The sequence below is a fragment of the Pygoscelis adeliae genome, unplaced genomic scaffold, assembly GCF_000699105.1.
Source record: "Pygoscelis adeliae isolate BGI_AS28 unplaced genomic scaffold, ASM69910v1 Scaffold14, whole genome shotgun sequence".
NCBI classification, from domain to species: Eukaryota; Metazoa; Chordata; class Aves; order Sphenisciformes; family Spheniscidae; genus Pygoscelis; species Pygoscelis adeliae.
The window spans coordinates 1,051,925-1,070,295 of NW_008825109.1; the positions used below are offsets into that span (position 1 = coordinate 1,051,925).

At 38.5% G+C, this 18,371-nt stretch overlaps 1 protein-coding gene across 5 annotated transcripts in view; it reads left to right on the plus strand.

The window, feature by feature from the left end:
- Positions 1–18,371, plus strand: part of DCLK1 (doublecortin-like kinase 1) — a 249,288-nt gene that overhangs the window by 122,776 nt on the left and 108,141 nt on the right. For all 5 annotated transcript variants that reach the window (XM_009327719.1, XM_009327720.1, XM_009327721.1 and 2 more), the window contains exon 3: positions 5,379–5,478. In XM_009327719.1, the coding sequence (XP_009325994.1) occupies positions 5,379–5,478 (100 nt within the window). The remainder of the gene's footprint in view (positions 1–5,378; positions 5,479–18,371) is intronic.

Consider the following 18,371-nt stretch of genomic DNA (forward strand, 5'->3'; position numbering starts at 1 on the left):
ATATCTTAAAACAAGGAGGGGCTTTGTTTTATTGGAAAAATCAGTCAGAGGAAAAAAAAAAGGAGAAAAATAGTAGAACAGAGGTATAGGGAGCTCCCTTGACATACGAAGAACTAGAGAGACTTGCCTAGGAATTAAACATTGAGGGTGAGTGAACCAAAAGTAGCAGGAAAATGAAAAACAGCTCCATAATAAAACTCATAAAACTTGACACAAAATTAATGAGTCAGAGTCCTGAAATCATGAGTCATTTAAACACTGAGGTTTTTCCAAGGATAAAAGTTTTTTTAATGTCTTTTTCACCGTCAGGGAAATTATAATCAAACTCAACGTAAGATTGTTTCAGGTTCAAAAAGGCTACTTTAAAATAGCTTTAAAACTTCCCAGCTGGCTGGCTATGGGATGAAGTCTGGAAGGCACTTGCCACTGACTCTGCCTGCCCCCTCCTTTGGGCTGCTCTTTCCACACCAGCCTCGATTACCCCTCTGTCGCTCTCCCTGTGCACTCCTGCCTTGCAGCCTGCATCTCCTCCTTCCTTTACGCCTCGTTTTCCATTTGCCATAATTCATTTATCTTTTTCTTTTCAGGACACTCCTATACCCACTTATCATTTGAGTTCTCCTTCTGCATCTTTTTTGTTTTACCACCTCATTTCTTTGTCCTCACTTTTCTTTCCAGCTCTCCAACAGCCGTGGTGCCTGAGGGCACCCCAGCTTGAGGTTTTCTCATTGCTCATGCAAAACAGCTTTCAGCTTTGAGTCTAATTAAGTTGTTGCTATTAAAAGAAGACAAACACACGGAACACCTCCCTCCTCCTTTTCTGTCCAAGAACCCAGCATTATGAAAATTGTAACAAAAACATGAGAGTTAGTAATCCTGGTGGTGGTGGTGTACTGTGCTGGTGCTGTGAGCTGTTCCTGAATGCAGAGGAAAATCTGAGTTTCTGATTCTTTTTTATTTAAAAATTTCAGAGTTGGTATTAACTTGATATGTGGTCAACTTTAAAACAATAGGAAAGTATTTGATTTGCTGTGACTGACATAGGCAAAGAATTTTGTTCTGGGTTTTTTTTGGTGTATGTTTTAAAACATGGATTCAAAAAGGTCCCTGACCCCACTATAGCCAGAATACAGCAATTCTAAAAGGTGATTTAATCTGTAGCTTTCATTTCATGCTTTTAGAGAAAGGATTGATTCAATCCCTCCCTCCACCCCTCCCTTCTTCCCTCCCTGTTCTCCCTCTCCCTCTCTTCCCCTCTGCCTTTCCCTCTCTTTTCCCTGCATTCCCCCTTCCCTCCCTCCCTCTGCACCTCCTCCACACCACTACTGACTGCTCTTTCTCACTTGTGGTGAGAGAATAAAACCAGGTAATGGCTCTACAAGCTGCTATTCTTACTCTTCGGTCATCTGTGCTCCAAAATGTAAAGCATAATTTCTCACATCTTTTGTAGATATAAGAAAGAGGGTCTCCATAACAAAGTTACCAACTTCAAAGAGGTGAATATTAAGAGCTTAAATGTTTCATGCCAGTTCAGGAAAACAAAAGGCTCCACAATAGTTCGGTGATTTCTCATTGGTTCCAGGTACTTGCCTGTTTAAAAAAAGAAAGAAAAGTGAAGGTAATTTTTAACATGCCCACAGTGTCCATGCTATGGTGCAAAGCCAGTCCTGATCCTGGGCTGGAAGCCACGTTCGCTGCTCTGCTCCCTGTTCTCCTTCTGGGGCAGTTCAGCTGCTCTGCTGTGTGCTCCCCCAGCGGCTGTGCCTGGCCTGGCTGGGTCCCCGTGTTCCCTCTGGGCTTCTAGCGAAAGCACCACACCAACGTCTGAGATACAAAATAATTTGGAATTCTTCCTAGGCAGATACCTGTGTCTCCCACTGGAAGGGCATGGAATTCTTCAGTTGTTTACTAGGACAAGGATTTGTGGGGTATCCAGGCTTCAGCCTGCACAACTTGCTGACGTGAGTTTAGGCATGACAAATTCTTCTGCCTCTCCTCTGTTTTGCATCGGGTGTGTACAGGTCACCTAGTCTTTTTTATGTGGCTTGTGTATTGCCCGCAGCCTGTACTAGTGATCGATTTTCTTCGCTGCTGCTTGTCATCTTTGTCGCCACCGATGCAAAGTATTGTAACGCCTGAGACTCCCTGGCTGCTGGTAATATTACCGTTATTTATTCATTCCCCTACAGAGTGTAAGAGAGACACCATTAACTTTAAATATCACCTCTTTGTCAGAAAGTTTTTGTTTACAGGTGTCACAGTGTATTTAGTACCAGGTGTGTGGTAGAAAACATCTATTTTTTCAGTTTCTTTTTACTTAAGGTGTATGTTTGACTGCTCCTGCATAGACTTTGTTTTCCCCACTATGAGAAACGTCCTGGTGGAATATGGAAGATGAAAACTTATTTGTGAAAAAGAAGGTGGATTCTGTGACTTGAAAACAACAAAAATGTTCAGGGAGGCTTTTGTAATTCACTATTTTAAAAATGAACTAATTTTAAAGCTGGTCATGTGCAACAGAGCACACTGGCCTCTTAAGCACTAGCACAGTTCAGTACGGGTGATACAAATCCTTGATCTTCTAAACCGTAACTTTTGAGGAGCTGTGTTCTCCAGAAGTGAAAATGGGTAATAAAAAGCAGGTCCTGTTGCTTAGCTGATGACTGAGTGTGAATAGAAAGTGCTTGCAGATTTCTCTCCGAAAAAGCCTGGAAGGGGTGCTGTATATTTTTCAGATGCCTTCTGGAAAGGCCCTTCAGTGTAACCTCTGAGGAGCGTGAGCTGGGGAGCGGAGCAGACCAGAGATGCTGAGATAGAAAGGGTGGAAAATGCTGCAGAGGAGAAAGCAGACAGTGAAGGACGTGTCGAGGCTTCCAATAAATAATATAAAAAGGTACTGGAAGCCTGAAGAGAAGTTATTCCGGAGGGGGATGGGTTTGGAGGGAACTTATGCTCTTGCTATGAGCTTTCTAGGAGCTAGAATTATAATTCCCAAATGAATAAAATCTCAGGAGGCAAGAAAAACTGTAAGAAGTGTGTGTTGTTTTACGTACAGAGTAGGAAACTGAGAACATGGGGAAAAGAGGCAAGCATAAGAACACCTTAAATTATAAGTGTAAAGTTTAATAAAAACAAGGATATCTAAGTACAAATTATTTTTCTATTGTGCTAATCCTATTTTCTTTCTTATTTGCATATAAATTGCACTGATTGAACCTGAGATGCTTTAAATACTGGTGTAGTTGAGCCTGGTTAGGTGTTGCTACCTCCATTTTAATGTCTTGTTTAGGCTTGAATGAAACCCTCTTAACTGGGCAGAGCCAAGCATTTTTGAGTTTTATTAAATCCATATGATTTTTTGATTTAAATAGGAATTTAATTTTCATTCGTGCTTGTTGTCAAAATAGCTCAACTTTGTGCCTGGGGTCACTTATTATTTGTTCAGTTCTAATACTCTGCTTAGTATAAACACAAATGTAAAGGTTATCACTCCCCAGAAGTGTGGCAAACTTGGGAGGCAAACAGGAAATCACAGGATTTTTAATGTCATTCTGCAAATTAGTAGCTTTGTGCATGCTGTGGGAGAGGTGGTAATTTCAGAGGAACTTGACTGAAGGGAAGAGATGTTTGAAGCTTGGTGGGAGTATGGGGTGGGAAGATAGGCAGGATATGTCTTGTGGACAAAAAAAAAAGATGGGAAGTAAATGAGTTTATATAAAGGTTGCTGAAGCTGATACACTAATAGAACATAAACTGAGTAGGAACATGGTGAAAAGGTCCATCAAATATTTACATTTTTGATGTTGGTGTTCAGGTACTGTGTGGTGTTAAGGTGACAATGTTGATAGGAATAGCATTGTGGTGGGTCTGAGTTTAAATTATGTGCGTTACTTAAGGAAAGTGTAATTTTGGGAGTACCTTTGTTTCTTTTGGGGTATTTCTTTCATCTAGTTCTTCTTTTGAGTTCCTCTTTTTTCAGCTGCTACTGCTCTACCTTTAAAATAGTTTTAATGACAAATCTTACTCTGAAAGCAAGTCACGACATGTACCACTATTTTTCTTCCTTAAGATTTTTCTAGCATAGAGGCTCGTAACTGTTGTAGATGCCAAAGCCTTCAGGCGTGTTTCCGGGAAGCATGATATGAATTTTATAACCCCTAGACACCAGTCACTGCAGGTTGGGGTGGGTGCTTGTTTTTATGCCAAAGTCTGGCAAAGTCTGTCCAATCTCATTAGCTAATTCTTTCACTTGTGTTTTTGAAGGCTTTAAGTGCTGACTTTCCCCAGCCCTGCTTTTTATGAGGGGGGTGGTCTGGTTCAGCTGGGCTGTTCCCAAATATTTTGTCAATTTTTAGAAATTCTTTATGTGCTACTTTCCTGTCTGTACACTGTTGACTTGAAACTCTATTTGTGATATTAATCTGCTCAAACATTAGTGCACTATTTATTTACAAAACATTATATAAAATAAGCAAACATAGCCTTTTAAAATCTTCTTGTAAATGTGAAGCGGGAACAGAGCTTATAATATTGTTTACCAAGGGTCTTTGTTTTTTTAAAGTTAGTCTGATACCTAATTGGTTTTTAAAATTTGTCAAAACTGGATCAGTGTCTAAAGTCAGGTTTTTGGAAAGTTACTGATTTTTCTTTAAGAACATTAGTAAAAATAGTCATATAACTGGAAACATTAAAAATGTTAACTAGTGCCTTGTGAACTGAAAGCTGTTGTAAGGAAATCTCATGTATAGACATAGAACTATACCAACGTAATCCAGACTGTTCATATTTGGGACTAGAAAGGGATTATTCTTTTAGTCAGTACTAGAAGAATCATTCCCAGCGCATCTGATTGTTCTGCTTGGTGCCTTCGAAGAGGCTTCACGTTGACTCTGCTGGTGAAGATGAGGGGTGTGTGATGGAGACTCAGTTCACCCATATGAGTTTCATTCCCTGTATGGGAGATTTTGCTGAAATAACTGCATTTAATTCTGCATACAAAGCTGTAACCTCGTTTCAGGGCAGACAAATGATAGAAATGTAGGCTCAAAAGCAAATTAATTATCCACCAACTGCTGAATGGTACCTTGTGCGTAAACAAAAGGCATTTACCTCATACTCCATTGATGCATCATGTAATAAATGTGACAGTTATGGCTTTTTGTCTTATCTCTCTCTTCCTGCAGTGTCCATAAAAGTGTTTCTCACTTGTAACAGATGGTCAGAGTACAGCTTTGAAATTTATCTGGAGATGAAGCCCTGTTGATTCCATTAAAAGTGAAGAGTTTTCATGCAGATGGAGACAAGGAGGGATTTATTGTTCTTACAATTCTGATGATGAGGTATTTCATACAATGCCTTCCTTTCCTTTTTGCTTGTAGGTGATGTGCCTTCAGGATTTCTTTGGTGATGATGACATTTTTATTGCATGTGGACCAGAAAAGTTCCGTTACCAGGATGATTTCTTGCTGGATGAAAGTGGTAAGAAGATGTATTTTTAAAATGTTTACAACCAAAGTAGAGGGCAGGTTTCCATATCATGCTAATTAAGCCAAAACTGTATCAGCTAAATTGATTTCAGAAAGAAGATAAATATTTTTATTCTTTAAATTCTGAATACTGAAAATAAGAGGTAACTGAAAGCAACAATAAAGTTGCCAAGGGAAAATTATCTGCCTATGCAGCATAAAACTTTACTTCAGCCTGAATTTCATATACCATAGGAAATAGTAATGTGTTTGGTGGAATTCCTATTTTGCAAGGTCTTTCTTACCATTTTGTCTTTATTTTTCTCTTTGAATGTATTTTGCTTCTTTATCACAATCTTTCAACCTCACAGTTCTTATAATTGAGTTTTAGATAATGCTTCACAGGTAGTATGATAAAGGAAGATAGATACAATTCTGTATGGAAGATAAATATAATCAGCAAATGCAGACAAAGTAATCTGAGAAAATTCAGGGAGTTCTCTGTTTTCTCAGAGACTTATTAATATAATAATGTAATCAATGTACATAATCCTCTAAGGCAAATACATGTTTGATTTGCAAATACCTTTATTGTTACAAAGAATATTCCTAATTTAGGAACCACAGTAGTAAGAAAAAAAACCTAAAAGCTGTGTGCATTTGAAAAAAAAAAAAAAAGAGCTACCACTTAAATTGAGTTTATTTTTGTGTAGAGCAAGACCCAGCAAAGGTTTTTATTCCCCCTGCACTCTCTCTCAGTCCAGGGTATGTTTGTAATCCGTTGGTATCAACTCTCATCTTTTTTCGAAATATCAAAGGTCTCAAAGAACAGCTGACTGAAAAATCAGTCAGAAAAGATTTTGTTACAGTAGTAACTACTTCATAGCCATAATGTGCATGCTTGTTTAACTTCACCACTTCATCACTGGTTTTGATGCAAATACATTCAAAATGAAAGATGGTGCAATTGTATTTCCCAGACTAACCTGTGGAACTGGAAGGCTTTTTGGTTTACCTGGATCCAGACAAATGCTCCATTAGCTTGCGTAGGAGCAGAAAAAGCCAGCTTGCACAGACCTTATGTTGAGAACTGAAGGATGAGTCTGAAAAAGGAGGTATCTTTGCTACTGGGCAAGGGAATGACATTTTGTATCAGGCACAGCCAGAAGCACACATTCCGCCTTCCTCTAGAGGACCTTATAATACGGAAATAAAAATCAAATAGTGCACCAGATTTGCTCTTTGCAATAATGAAATTGCTATAGTTGCCTCTAAGGTAAAGTGTACTAACCGTGGAAAAGTAACTTTAGCCATCTTTAGGACAGGAATTAGAAAGGTAAGGGGGACATATTTGGGCAGCAGGGGAGTTTCCCAGGTGGCAATGTGGCCAGCACAGCCTTCCTTGCCTTTAATGGGAGGAGAGCCAGGTAGTTGACTGCATAGTCTGGATTCACTTGTGTCTCTTATCTGAACGGTGACACTGACGGCTGCCCGGAATCTCCTCACAGTGAATCCTGTGGCAGTTTTTCCAGAGCTGACTTGGGGAGGAGTGCTGACAACAGATTTGTCTAAATCCCTTTTTGAAGTACATAGCTCTTTTTTGGAGGTCTTGTGTCAAAGTACAGACATAGCCTGACTCTGCCTAGTCTTTATTTATCTGACATATCATCATCTCTTTGAGTAAGCACTATCTTTCTCTGGAACATTGGTGCTTAAAGCCATGTTATGCTGAGCTGAAAAAAAAAAAAAAGCTTAAAATCTAGGCTGAAAATACAACTTTAGCAATTTGTTGTGGTGTTTGCTTTTCTACTAGGTAAAGATTCAGTGAACACTGACTGTTTTGACTACAGGAGTGAAGAAAGAGCAGAAAATCAGACTCCAGACTATGTCTCTAATTCCTTTGTGAAGTGTACATCAACTTTGCTCTCTATTTTTGGGGAAGTTTGGTATCAGAAAACTTGTTTAGGTTGCTTGCCATTGATAGCTGATGTACCAACTGATACGGATCTAGTCAGCCTTCTCTGCGGTAGGAGCAAGATTTTGCTTGTTTTGCTTGGCATATGAAGTTTGTGTGATCACACAGTGTGTGTATGTGTTCCTCATAGTTAATCTAAGAACATTAAAATTATTAGTAAGTGCTGTTCAACTGTGCAAGGCTTGGAAAACCTGTCTCTGCTTCCCTGAAAAGCAGCTTGAAGCAACACTGTGCTAGTCTCTGTCACTACGTCCCTCCAGTGTTTCCCAGTTTCAGCCAGATGATGAGAATAACAGTTAAGGTGTTGCAGCTTAAGGAGTAAAGAAAAGCAAGATTTGAAGGTGAGAAAGAAAAGTAGAGAGAATAAATACTTAAACAATCAGGGCTCTGGGCTTTTGGGAACTACCTATCAGGGAGGAAGAATGCCCTTGTTCTGTGGTCTGGGTTCGGAGCTCCTGATACTAGAGGTGCGCGAGAGACAAAGTTTCTGGGACTGGAAAACCAATCACCTGTACCGAGATTAATTTTAGCTAACACTAGGTATCAAAGAGAGTAGGTACCTGCAACCGAGCCAGTCCCAGTAGGTTTCTTTCCCAGTAAATAAAACTTAGACCTGTTGACAAGGTAGATGGTAGATGTTTGATTAGCTCAGTTGAAGGTGGGTGTTTAGAACAGTTCATGTGCATTATGCTCCAGAAATGTCTGGATGCTTTTGTAAAGGGATCTATATGCTTGATTTAGCTGTTCTTGTCTACATCGTATTTCTCTAAAGTTGTTGAAAAACTTTTTAGGATGAGATTAATTCCACCCCATCAGAAAGGAAAAGCCTGAAGACTCATCAATCTGCACTATTGCTAGCCATCTTTCATTGTCCTGCTCCCATGGCTTGCTCCTAGCACAAGATAACACCTTCTAAAAGCCATAGAATCAGAAATTTAGAAAAATCGGCCTACAAGTCAGTGAATCAATCTCCCTGTCTACGTGTGGGATTAACATTCCCTATTTCATTTCTGACATACTTGTCTAACATGCCCCTTTAACACCTCTGATGAGGAGGAATCTGTAACCTCCTGAGACGTTCTGTGCCAGTGGTGAACTCTCCTCGCTGTTTTTCGGCTATCTTACCCCAGATTTCCTTGCTATGAATGAAGCGCATTGCTACTTTTCGTATCTGCTGTGAACATGGGAAACAGATGATTCCTTTCTATTTGAAAAATCTGTGGACTGCCATGAGCCTCATCAATTTTCTCTTCTTTAGGCTGAACAATTAGTTCAGCCTTTCGTTGTTTTGACTTCAGGCTCAAACCTGTCCTTGAAAGGAGGAGCGTGCTCCTTCTTTGTATCATCTCCCTTCTTGATTTTATGTCTTTCAGGAAGAGGCATTGCATATCCTCTTGGCAATCAGTTAAGAAAAGTCAGTTAATTAGGGATCCATCAAAGAGCAAAACAAGCAGTTGGCACTATACGTTGCAGTTTCTTTTCTCTTCCTTGATGTACAGATGGTTTTCATATTAAGCACACAGTTTATCACATGAAATACAGAATCAATAGATACCACCCCATCGTAATTCCTAGCAATCATCTCCATATCTGACCTAATTGATGGATACGATAGCCACACACTCTTCCATCGAGAGAACTGCAGATGGGACATGAAGATGCATGGGAATGACCATAAAATTAAGAAGTAAATACTCCTTGTTTGTCAAGCATCGGTGGCAATGCTATTTTCATAGAAAGTTTTTGTGGGAAATGTAAGCACAAAAACATTATATTAATGAACCACACATTACATCAGCTAGCTTGTAAGAAGAAAAATTCCTCAGCGTAGAATATGGGAGTGACTGCTTCAGGCATTAGCTTGCAGTTCTGGACACTTTCCCAGAAATCCCAGGTTTTCTTTAACCGATGATGGTTCAGTTTTCAAAGAAGAGAAGAAGTCAGAGGATGGTTTTCTATAGCCCTCAGCTGCTTGTTGGCAGAGATTAGGGTTTAAGGGCCATGCTCACAAAAATACTTGCAATCATCTCTTATTTAGGCACCTAAATAGGATTTGGCAATATAAATAACTCATGGGATTGGCCCTAAATGAGAACATCTCCTTGGCTTATATGGATATTTCTTTCTTAGCACTGTAAAATATGAGAGTTTTTGAGGCTCGCAGTATCAGACTTAAATTTTTTAAAATTAAATTATTTTTTATATTTAGTTAATGTTGGCTGAGTGCTTTGGAAGCATAAGTATGACAGACTTCATCACATACTGAGACGCATCATGTAAAAAGGCTGCAATCTCGGTTGACCAAAGCCAGTGTCTACCTCCAAGCAGAGCGTAACCAACATAGAATGTCTAGATGTGAAAACAACTGCAGATCACTTGTCAAGAGCACATATTCCTGTTATGGAAACAATGACGAGAATGACTCTCTTCTAGGGGAAAATTAAGAGTGGAATCTTTGAAACCTAATTTCACTTTGACTTTGCTGGCCTGTGTTAGTCCTCAGCTCAGCATCTCTGTGCCAGCAGTGTTACTGCTTCCTCTTGCCAGCAGCAGACAACTTGCCAGGAAAATCTGAGTCCTGCGGCGTCCGCACACGTGCATGTGCACATGGAGGCATGCACACGCATCTGATTCAGTAACTGCGGTTAAGGTCAGGAGTATCATGTTTATCCCTGTTAATAACTGTCAGGTTTCTGTAACCTCGATTACTCTGTCCTTCCTAAAAGAGGGAGGAAGGGGAAATCGGTTATAGTCCTCGTCTACCCTGATTTATGGGACAGAGACTGATGTGTTAAGCAGCTTTTGGCTGGACTTAGGAGTGGAGAGCATGCTGGCTGACTTACCCTGCCCTCATCAAAAACTCATGCTTTGGCAATTGGAAAGTAATGGTGGGTTCTGGGGACTTTGAGATATGACTTTGCTTTCAACAGAGGCATAAATATAAAGTGTTCCAGTGCAGTGTGATATTTTCAAATGTCAACAACTGCTGGGCCTTGGAGACAGATATTCTGTGTATGAGGCGCAGAAACAAGTGAAGGCGGGAGGGACCGTCCTCTGGCTGTGTGTACCATTTAGACTAATGGTTCAGAAAGGGCAGAAGGAAAGAAGCTGTTTTTCCTGTGGATTTGCATCCAGTGTCCCTTTATTTTCCTACTCCAAGACCTCCAGTTTCATCTCCACCCTCTCATCGTGCCTTAGACACTTGCACAGTACCCTCTGCTCCCTCCCGTTTGGCACGCCGCTGCTTGTCCTTGTTTGCTTCCTCACAGTAAGGATGTTAGCGGCATCTCTCTTTTATCCAGCAGCATGACAGTTTCACGACGTTACCAAAACCGATGGGAATATCCCGTCACTGAGACCACCTGCATCCAGCTGTGCTGGAAGTACCTCCCTCCCTTGGCCTGCGTGCCAGGCTCGGCTCTGGCTGCGTGGAAGTACTCGTCCATACGGTAGCATGCGAGTGACTCCCTTGTTTCTGTTGTGTTAAACTCTTAAAAGGAGAATGCTGGTCTGTAGTTAAATACTAAGAACAGGCTGTTAGCATGATCATCAGGTGGCTGTTAATATAATGTCATGTGACGTTCGTTAAATAAGATCTGTAGTAACGCTTGAGTTGAATGAGCTGTTCACATGAAAAATGCATTCACAGAACTTCAGTTTTTTTCTGCACAGGATTTCTCTTTTTAATATTTGGCTTTTTTATAGATAAGTTCTTGATTACATAAGCCCATTTCTTTATCTGTCATCTGCAAGCTATTTGCTTTGAATATTCTCTACTCTGTCTCACAGGTCTACTTATTTGAGACATTGCTTCTCACCTTTCTGCCTAAGCATCTCTAGCAGTGAAAGTTTGGTCACTTAAATCATAAATCTTTGCTCCCCCCGGCTGGCAGATTTATAGACATGAATAAGGACATTAGAGCTTTCAAGAAGATTACATATGTACTTTCCAGTCCACATTTACACTGAAGCGCCTCTCTCCTTTCCCTTTCCCCACCTCCTCACCATGCGTGCATGTATATATGCATAGTTATCACTTTTCATCCATGTTGCTATGAAAAAGTTGCCTATATGTATAACCAGGAAAAATCGCAATCACTTAAAACTTATAAAACAGTCTCTCTTTGAAACTAGCCAAACAGTAAGACTGCAGTTGATGCTAATTCACTCTGCTCATTGAACCAAATGTTCTTCAATATGTTTTCTGCAGTATTTGCTTTCTCTTAAACTCTTAAAAGGAGAATGCTGGTCTGTAGTTAAATACTAAGAACAGGCTGTTAGCATGATCATCAGGTGGCTGTTAATATAATGTCATGTGACGTTGGTTAAATAAGATCTGTAGTAACGCTTGAGTTGAATGAGCTGTTCACATGAAAAATGCATTCACAGAACTTCAGTTTTTTTCTGCACAGGATTTCTCTTTTAATATTTGGCTTTTTTATAGATAAGTTCTTGATTACATAAGCCCATTTCTTTATCTGTCATCTGCAAGCTATTTGCTTTGAATATTCTCTACTCTGTCTCACAGGTCTACTTATTTGAGACATTGCTTCTCACCTTTCTGCCTAAGCATCTCTAGCAGTGAAAGTTTGGTCACTTAAATCATAAATCTTTGCTCCCCCCGGCTGGCAGATTTATAGACATGAATAAGGACATTAGAGCTTTCAAGAAGATTACATATGTACTTTCCAGTCCACATTTACACTGAAGCGCCTCTCTCCTTTCCCTTTCCCCACCTCCTCACCATGCGTGCATGTATATATGCATAGTTATCACTTTTCATCCATGTTGCTATGAAAAAGTTGCCTATATGTATAACCAGGAAAAATCGCAATCACTTAAAACTTATAAAACAGTCTCTCTTTGAAACTAGCCAAACAGTAAGACTGCAGTTGATGCTAATTCACTCTGCTCATTGAACCAAATGTTCTTCAATATGTTTTCTGCAGTATTTGCTTTCTCTGATGTCTGTTAAAAATAGCATGAATGGAACACTATCCAATAAATTAGAACTGGTGGAAATTCCCACTTCATTTGCATAAGGAGTTTTGACTGTGCATATTTCTTCAACATTTTTCAATGGTAAAGTTGATTTTGGATATAAAAATACTAAAAACTTTGGGTCCAAAAATATCAAGCATTTCTCAATAATATGTGCCTATTAATTAAATTGCATTTTTATTGGGAATTTATAATATAAAACTTCAGCTTGTTTTAAATAAAAGAAAAATTGTTATTAAACATCATCAGTATTATTATCTTAATGGACAGGAGGTTTTACTCATAACAGATAGCGTTAATATGTAGTTAATAACAGTACACAGAATGTGTTTATTGGTTTTGTATAGCTTGATATTTTTTCTCTTTCATTTTATTTTTGTGTTGTAATTTCTTGAACTGAATCCTGCCAGGGGAATATTTAGATTAATCAGATTGGTTCAGGAGAAAAGATTTTTCTTACAACACATTTTAAGCTAATTTCCTGAACAATGAACATCTTGGTTGTATATCCAAATGCAAAGAGTGCAATTCCAATTTTTATGACCAGTTTTATAAAAAAACTTTCAGTTCTGGAGAAGTAACACAGAAATTTGGTAGACATAACAGAGTAGATCTTAGCACTCGAGTTCTTAATTTGGCTGTCTCATGTCTCTTCTTTCATGGAAGTTGCTTTATTTTACAGCCTTTGAACCTAGCCCACAGTTTGTGTAATACTCCATTCTAGACCACAGGTTGAGTTTTGAGCTTGTATGTTCAGTGTGTATCCTCAGAAGATAGTAGCTTCCAAAATAGCAGCTTCCTTTGAGTGCTTTTTAGGAGAGACTTTATCTTTTACTTTTCCAGTTCCAGTGATGATGGAAGCAGCATGTAGTAGCTGTATATCATAACCCCCTCCACCGAGTCTGTTAAGTAGTTTGGTGACAAGCTTAGAGGAGTTTAAGATCAGAGATGTTTAGAAATCACCTTTCCCATATGTTTATCTTTGTACTTTTCCTCATCTTGTTAATTAGCTTGGTGAAATGGAGTGTACAACGTTGGTAATATTGGCAAGTGTATTTGTATTTTGCACAGTTTGCAGATGCTTTCCAATGCTAGAAACTATTACAATCGGATCTATTTCTGAAAAGATGTAACCTATAGCCCTGTTGCAGGAGATCCTTTGGGTGAGCAACATAGTCCCATTTTCTCCAGTTGTTACGAGTTTGTATGAGACAGCTTCGAGATGAGTAGTTCTTGTAGCGTCAGTGCTTCATTATTCAGTTTGAGAACCTGAACCAAGTGTGCCGTCTGCTAAACTGTATTAGGATGTCCCCTGGAGACCTGCCTGTTCGTTGGGTAGTATGGTTGTATCAGAGAGATTGTCTATTGAGATTAGACTCTACTCATCATCAATAAAATTGGACTAACTTGTTAAATTGACCGTTGTAATTTTCTACTTCTCATACTAGATACAGGCCGTATACTTGGAATTTTGTCATGTCTTGAATAAGTGTGTGCACACTTTTTTAATGCCAGAGCTGTCCACAGATTCTCTTATACTGGCAAAATCTTTTGAAAAGAGAATAATTATTCAAAATCCAGAGTTCATTAGCTTTTAGAAAGCAGAAACTTTCTGAAGGCATATGAGGACAATGTATTCATCCTTAACATTCATTAAAGGCCTTTTTTAAAAAAAAAAAATCTTATAAAACACAAACTGCAGTACAGCAGCTGAGACAGAATCAAAACCAACCTGGATAATATTTCAAAGTGGTAAAATCAGAAACTGAGTACATCAGTGATAGGTATTCATATTTATATACTCATACATATTTAGTGAGATGCTGTGTATACAGACACAAATACATCAAGTATAAAGGGTTTTACCGTCCTGCAAATATAGCCAGTTGAAGACCTGTGTACAATGGCTGTGTTGGTCTGCACCGCAAAACTGATCGTTCACAATATGTGCTGCAGTAGTGGTTCAGTGCTATTATTTTCAAAATGCAACCTACAGAATTTTCCCATTGAAAAGCTCAAAAGTGTTACCTGACGGTTCAGGTTGCTTCTGTGAACAGTCACCTTCCAATAAACTTTTTTCATAGCATAGCTCCCTGCCGGAGGACTGGATGCTAATATTATGCGTAATCTAAGGCTGAGTAATCATTAGGAAGTCTCATGTTGCCATGGAATTGAACACCCGTAGGTGGTAGGTCATGGAGCTCTGATTTTGATTCTTTTATTCTTCAGTCAGAGCTTTTTAAAAATTTTGTTCTAGAGGAACTGTAACACTTGTTTTTTTAATTTGGAAGAAAATCTTCTAGGGACTTAAAATTTACTGAAGCAAGAGGTGAGCTAACCTGAGATCTCATTCTTTTAACTGAAGGACCTGGGTCAAGGAAAGTTTTTGGAAGATTGCTAATTATTCCTAATAGAGTGGATGGTGGTTAGAAGACAAAGAAATTTAAATCACTTAGTTTTTCCAGTTACTCTGGAATAGGAAAGAGAAATTTTTCACAGCGGCTTAAAACTGTTAAGATTGTATAGCAAAAATGGGAAGACAACTTACAGAGCGAGACAGTTTCTGATAAAGACACCATGTTTCTGATGAAAAAAATCCTGCAGGAGAACAAATTTGATGAAGCTTTATAAAATTATCTCTGTCTTTAACCTTACATGCTCTTTCTGTTTTGCAAGCACATATTAATGTCTACATAATAGGTGACTTCAGAAAATGGAATAGACTGATTTTTGCATAGCAGGTGCTGTACTGCAGGGCTGGAAGATAGGATATATTGTTTTCTGCTTAAAAAATTAAATTGGGGAACCATGGGGAATACACACCAGGGAGCCTAACTTTGGGATCAAATAAATTGCTTCAAATTGTCATTGAAAATAGGATTCTTAAATTCATACGTAAGCATTTAATAGTAAGGACAAACCTACATAAATAAAACAGGATTGATTTTTTTAAAATCACTTTGGGGAGGACCGTTCTCCTGAGATTCTGCTGGGAGTCTACTGGGATCGCAGCTCAGACTGGATGCGGGCAGACAGCTGTGTAGTTTTTACCAGCGGGAGAAATACTGACATATTATGAGAAGCTTTAAACTTCCTAGATGCAGATTAGAGACGAAATGCTGCTAATGCTAACTGGGAACATTTATTCCATTTACATTTAGTGCTGTTAATAATAATAATAATAATAATGATATTACAGAAGAGCTGTCTTAGAAAGAGCATTAGATGTTGTAATCGTATGTTGATTTCATTTATGTTGAATAGAGGATTAAAGAAAACTAAACCACTCCAGCAATTAAGTTTTTTTTAATATTAAGAGAGAACACTGAAAAATCAAGAGAATTAGTGAGTGAAGTCCATTGGACTTAAGAGTTTGGGGACTTGAACATTGGATGAGGCTTGGAATTTCAACCAAAAAGCAACCCAAAAGCTGTCTTGGGTTTGCATCTGTCCAAAATATATTGGTAAGGATCCAAACTCAATTGGCAGAAAATGGAAAGCCTAAAAAGAATTGGTCTGTAAAGAAGTCTATACCAAAACCTAGACATGAAAATGTTCACATAGTAACATTTGCCAAGGTTATGCTGATTTTGACCTTGCAAAAGAAATTAAATTAGATAAAGGTTTTGCCAGATGAGGAGATTAAAAAAAAAACCAAATAAACCACCATGAACTGAAGTCATGATACAGTGCAGTAATGACAGATCTACTATTTCAATATTTTGGCCTCTGTATTTAGAAAAAATGAAATATATAATGGGAGAAAAGCACCCTGTCTAATCAGAATCTTTGGAGAAATGAAAATTACTGTCCCAGAGAAGAATGCGGAAGTTAAGTCAGTTGCAAAATGCATCGTGTTGTACAAGTAAGACCTGCCACTGTTGATGAAAAAATAAGTTTGTATACGCTATTAAGATAGTAACAGAATTTAATGCTATGCACCTTCCTGTAAAGCAAAAGAAACTGATACTAGTAAAGCTTGTCTGTCATTTCTTAACTGATCTGACTTCCCATACTCAATAAAAATAGGTTCTTTGAGATTTCAGATAGGACATCAGCCTTATGAGCAAACTCGTCTGTAAACTTCAGAACGCTCCTCTGAACAATCTCTGAAGTATGCTGTGATATACAGAATGAAAGATGGTTTCATGGGCTATTTCCAGCCTAACATGCATTTGCAATCTGCAATTACTTAAACTTTGTCAGAAGAAAAAAAAAAAGTCATTGGGACTTCACACACCTCAGTAAGTGTTGTGGTGTTAGCAGATGTGTTAGTAAAGCCACGTTTTCCAGATATCCCGCTGTTAGCCTATTGCCAGGATGACTCAGCCTGTTTACTTTAATTTTATCTAAATAATTATAGCAAAATTTAATTGCCTGAACCAGATAGCATTCAAGGAGAACCCATTAATATTAGAGGCAAAAGCTGCCTAGGGAGTTTTATATTAGAGACAGTCCTGGAGTCCTTGATATTTTTTAACTTAGGAAGCTAATTTCTGGATTTTCTGTTGATAGGTAAAGCAATGTTGCGGTAAGTCTGCTGCAGCTGAAGGCAGTGGTACCGTTGTGGAGGTAGAAGAGGCAAAAATGTGGGTGGGCTGGCAATTCTATATGCCTGTAGATGGCAGGCAGGTTTTGTTGCCCACATTGCAGCACAGCTCAGTGTGTGAGGCATGTGTGTCCAGGTGTGAATGTTGATTTAATGTCAGCATATAAAGGTGTTTTGCTTTAATAAGAGTGCTGTATTTAATTGTTTAGTGCATGAGGATTTTGTCTGTAAAAATATACTGTTGAGGAGCTCCATATTGCAGTAAGTTTGTCTGAATCTCCACTTTTGCCTTTTTTCCAATATCCATTTGTAGACTTCTTAGGCTCTGGTTGATTTGATTTGGTATTTCTCTTATGTCACAGCTCCATATTTTTTCTTGTGTGTATGAAAATTTGATTAAAACATTCAAAATTATTAATATATGACACTGTAGGTATTCTTTTTGTTAAGGGCATGCCAAGTAATGTTGTTATTTTAAATAGCCATTAGAATACCAAGTGGGTTTATTGCTTCAGAAAATATCACTTTATGGTTTTCTTCTTTAAAAATTGCTGCCTACTAACTTTCAATACTCTCACTACAGGCAGATTTGAGGCACTAACTAGAAAAAAAAAATCAGTCTGTAATATTCTGAATTCCTTGAGGTATGTTAAATAACCTTATTTGCTGCAAGAGAGCCAGTGTGTGCCTGTTTAACTTTAAAACCAAACCTACTGCAGTGGACACTTACATAACAGCTTGTGTTTAAATGGAACAAAACCATGGTTGTTATAATTCCTTATCTATTTTTTCAACAATGTTTTGAAAGTTTCATCTCCTTTTCCTACCCATTACAAGCAATCTACACCTACTTACATGTTCCTGCCAACCAAAACCAAATTCAGACCAGTTACACAGGTCTGAATTTTGAATAATTGCATTCTTTAGGGAAGTGTGTGATTGGTAATTGGTGAATTGGACTAGATTTGGATACAGCTTTTCATAGTGAAGACAGAGGAATGGTGTGAAAAGAGCCTACAGCTTTTTTTTCCCCTCTGTGATATAACACTCTTTTTTAAATGTATGTATGGATGTTGTTTGGTAAAGGACAAGATGAGAGGAAAACCTGCAAGAAATGCAAAAGAAACATGCCAGTAGTTTCACAGTAAGTATTGTAGGTACATAGCAAGGTAGCACAGAATAGCCAACATTTTTGACAGGGTTCCAAGATACCTGATATTCTTGTCATGGGCAAGTCTATAATTAGCCTAAAACCCTACACATTGATTGAGCTATACTGGGTACCAAAACCAATGACTTCCTGGTAGGCTAAAATAGTCTGATTCTTACTGGCACTGGTCCACATTTTCCGCCTCCAAAACAAGTGTCCTGATATTTTGCA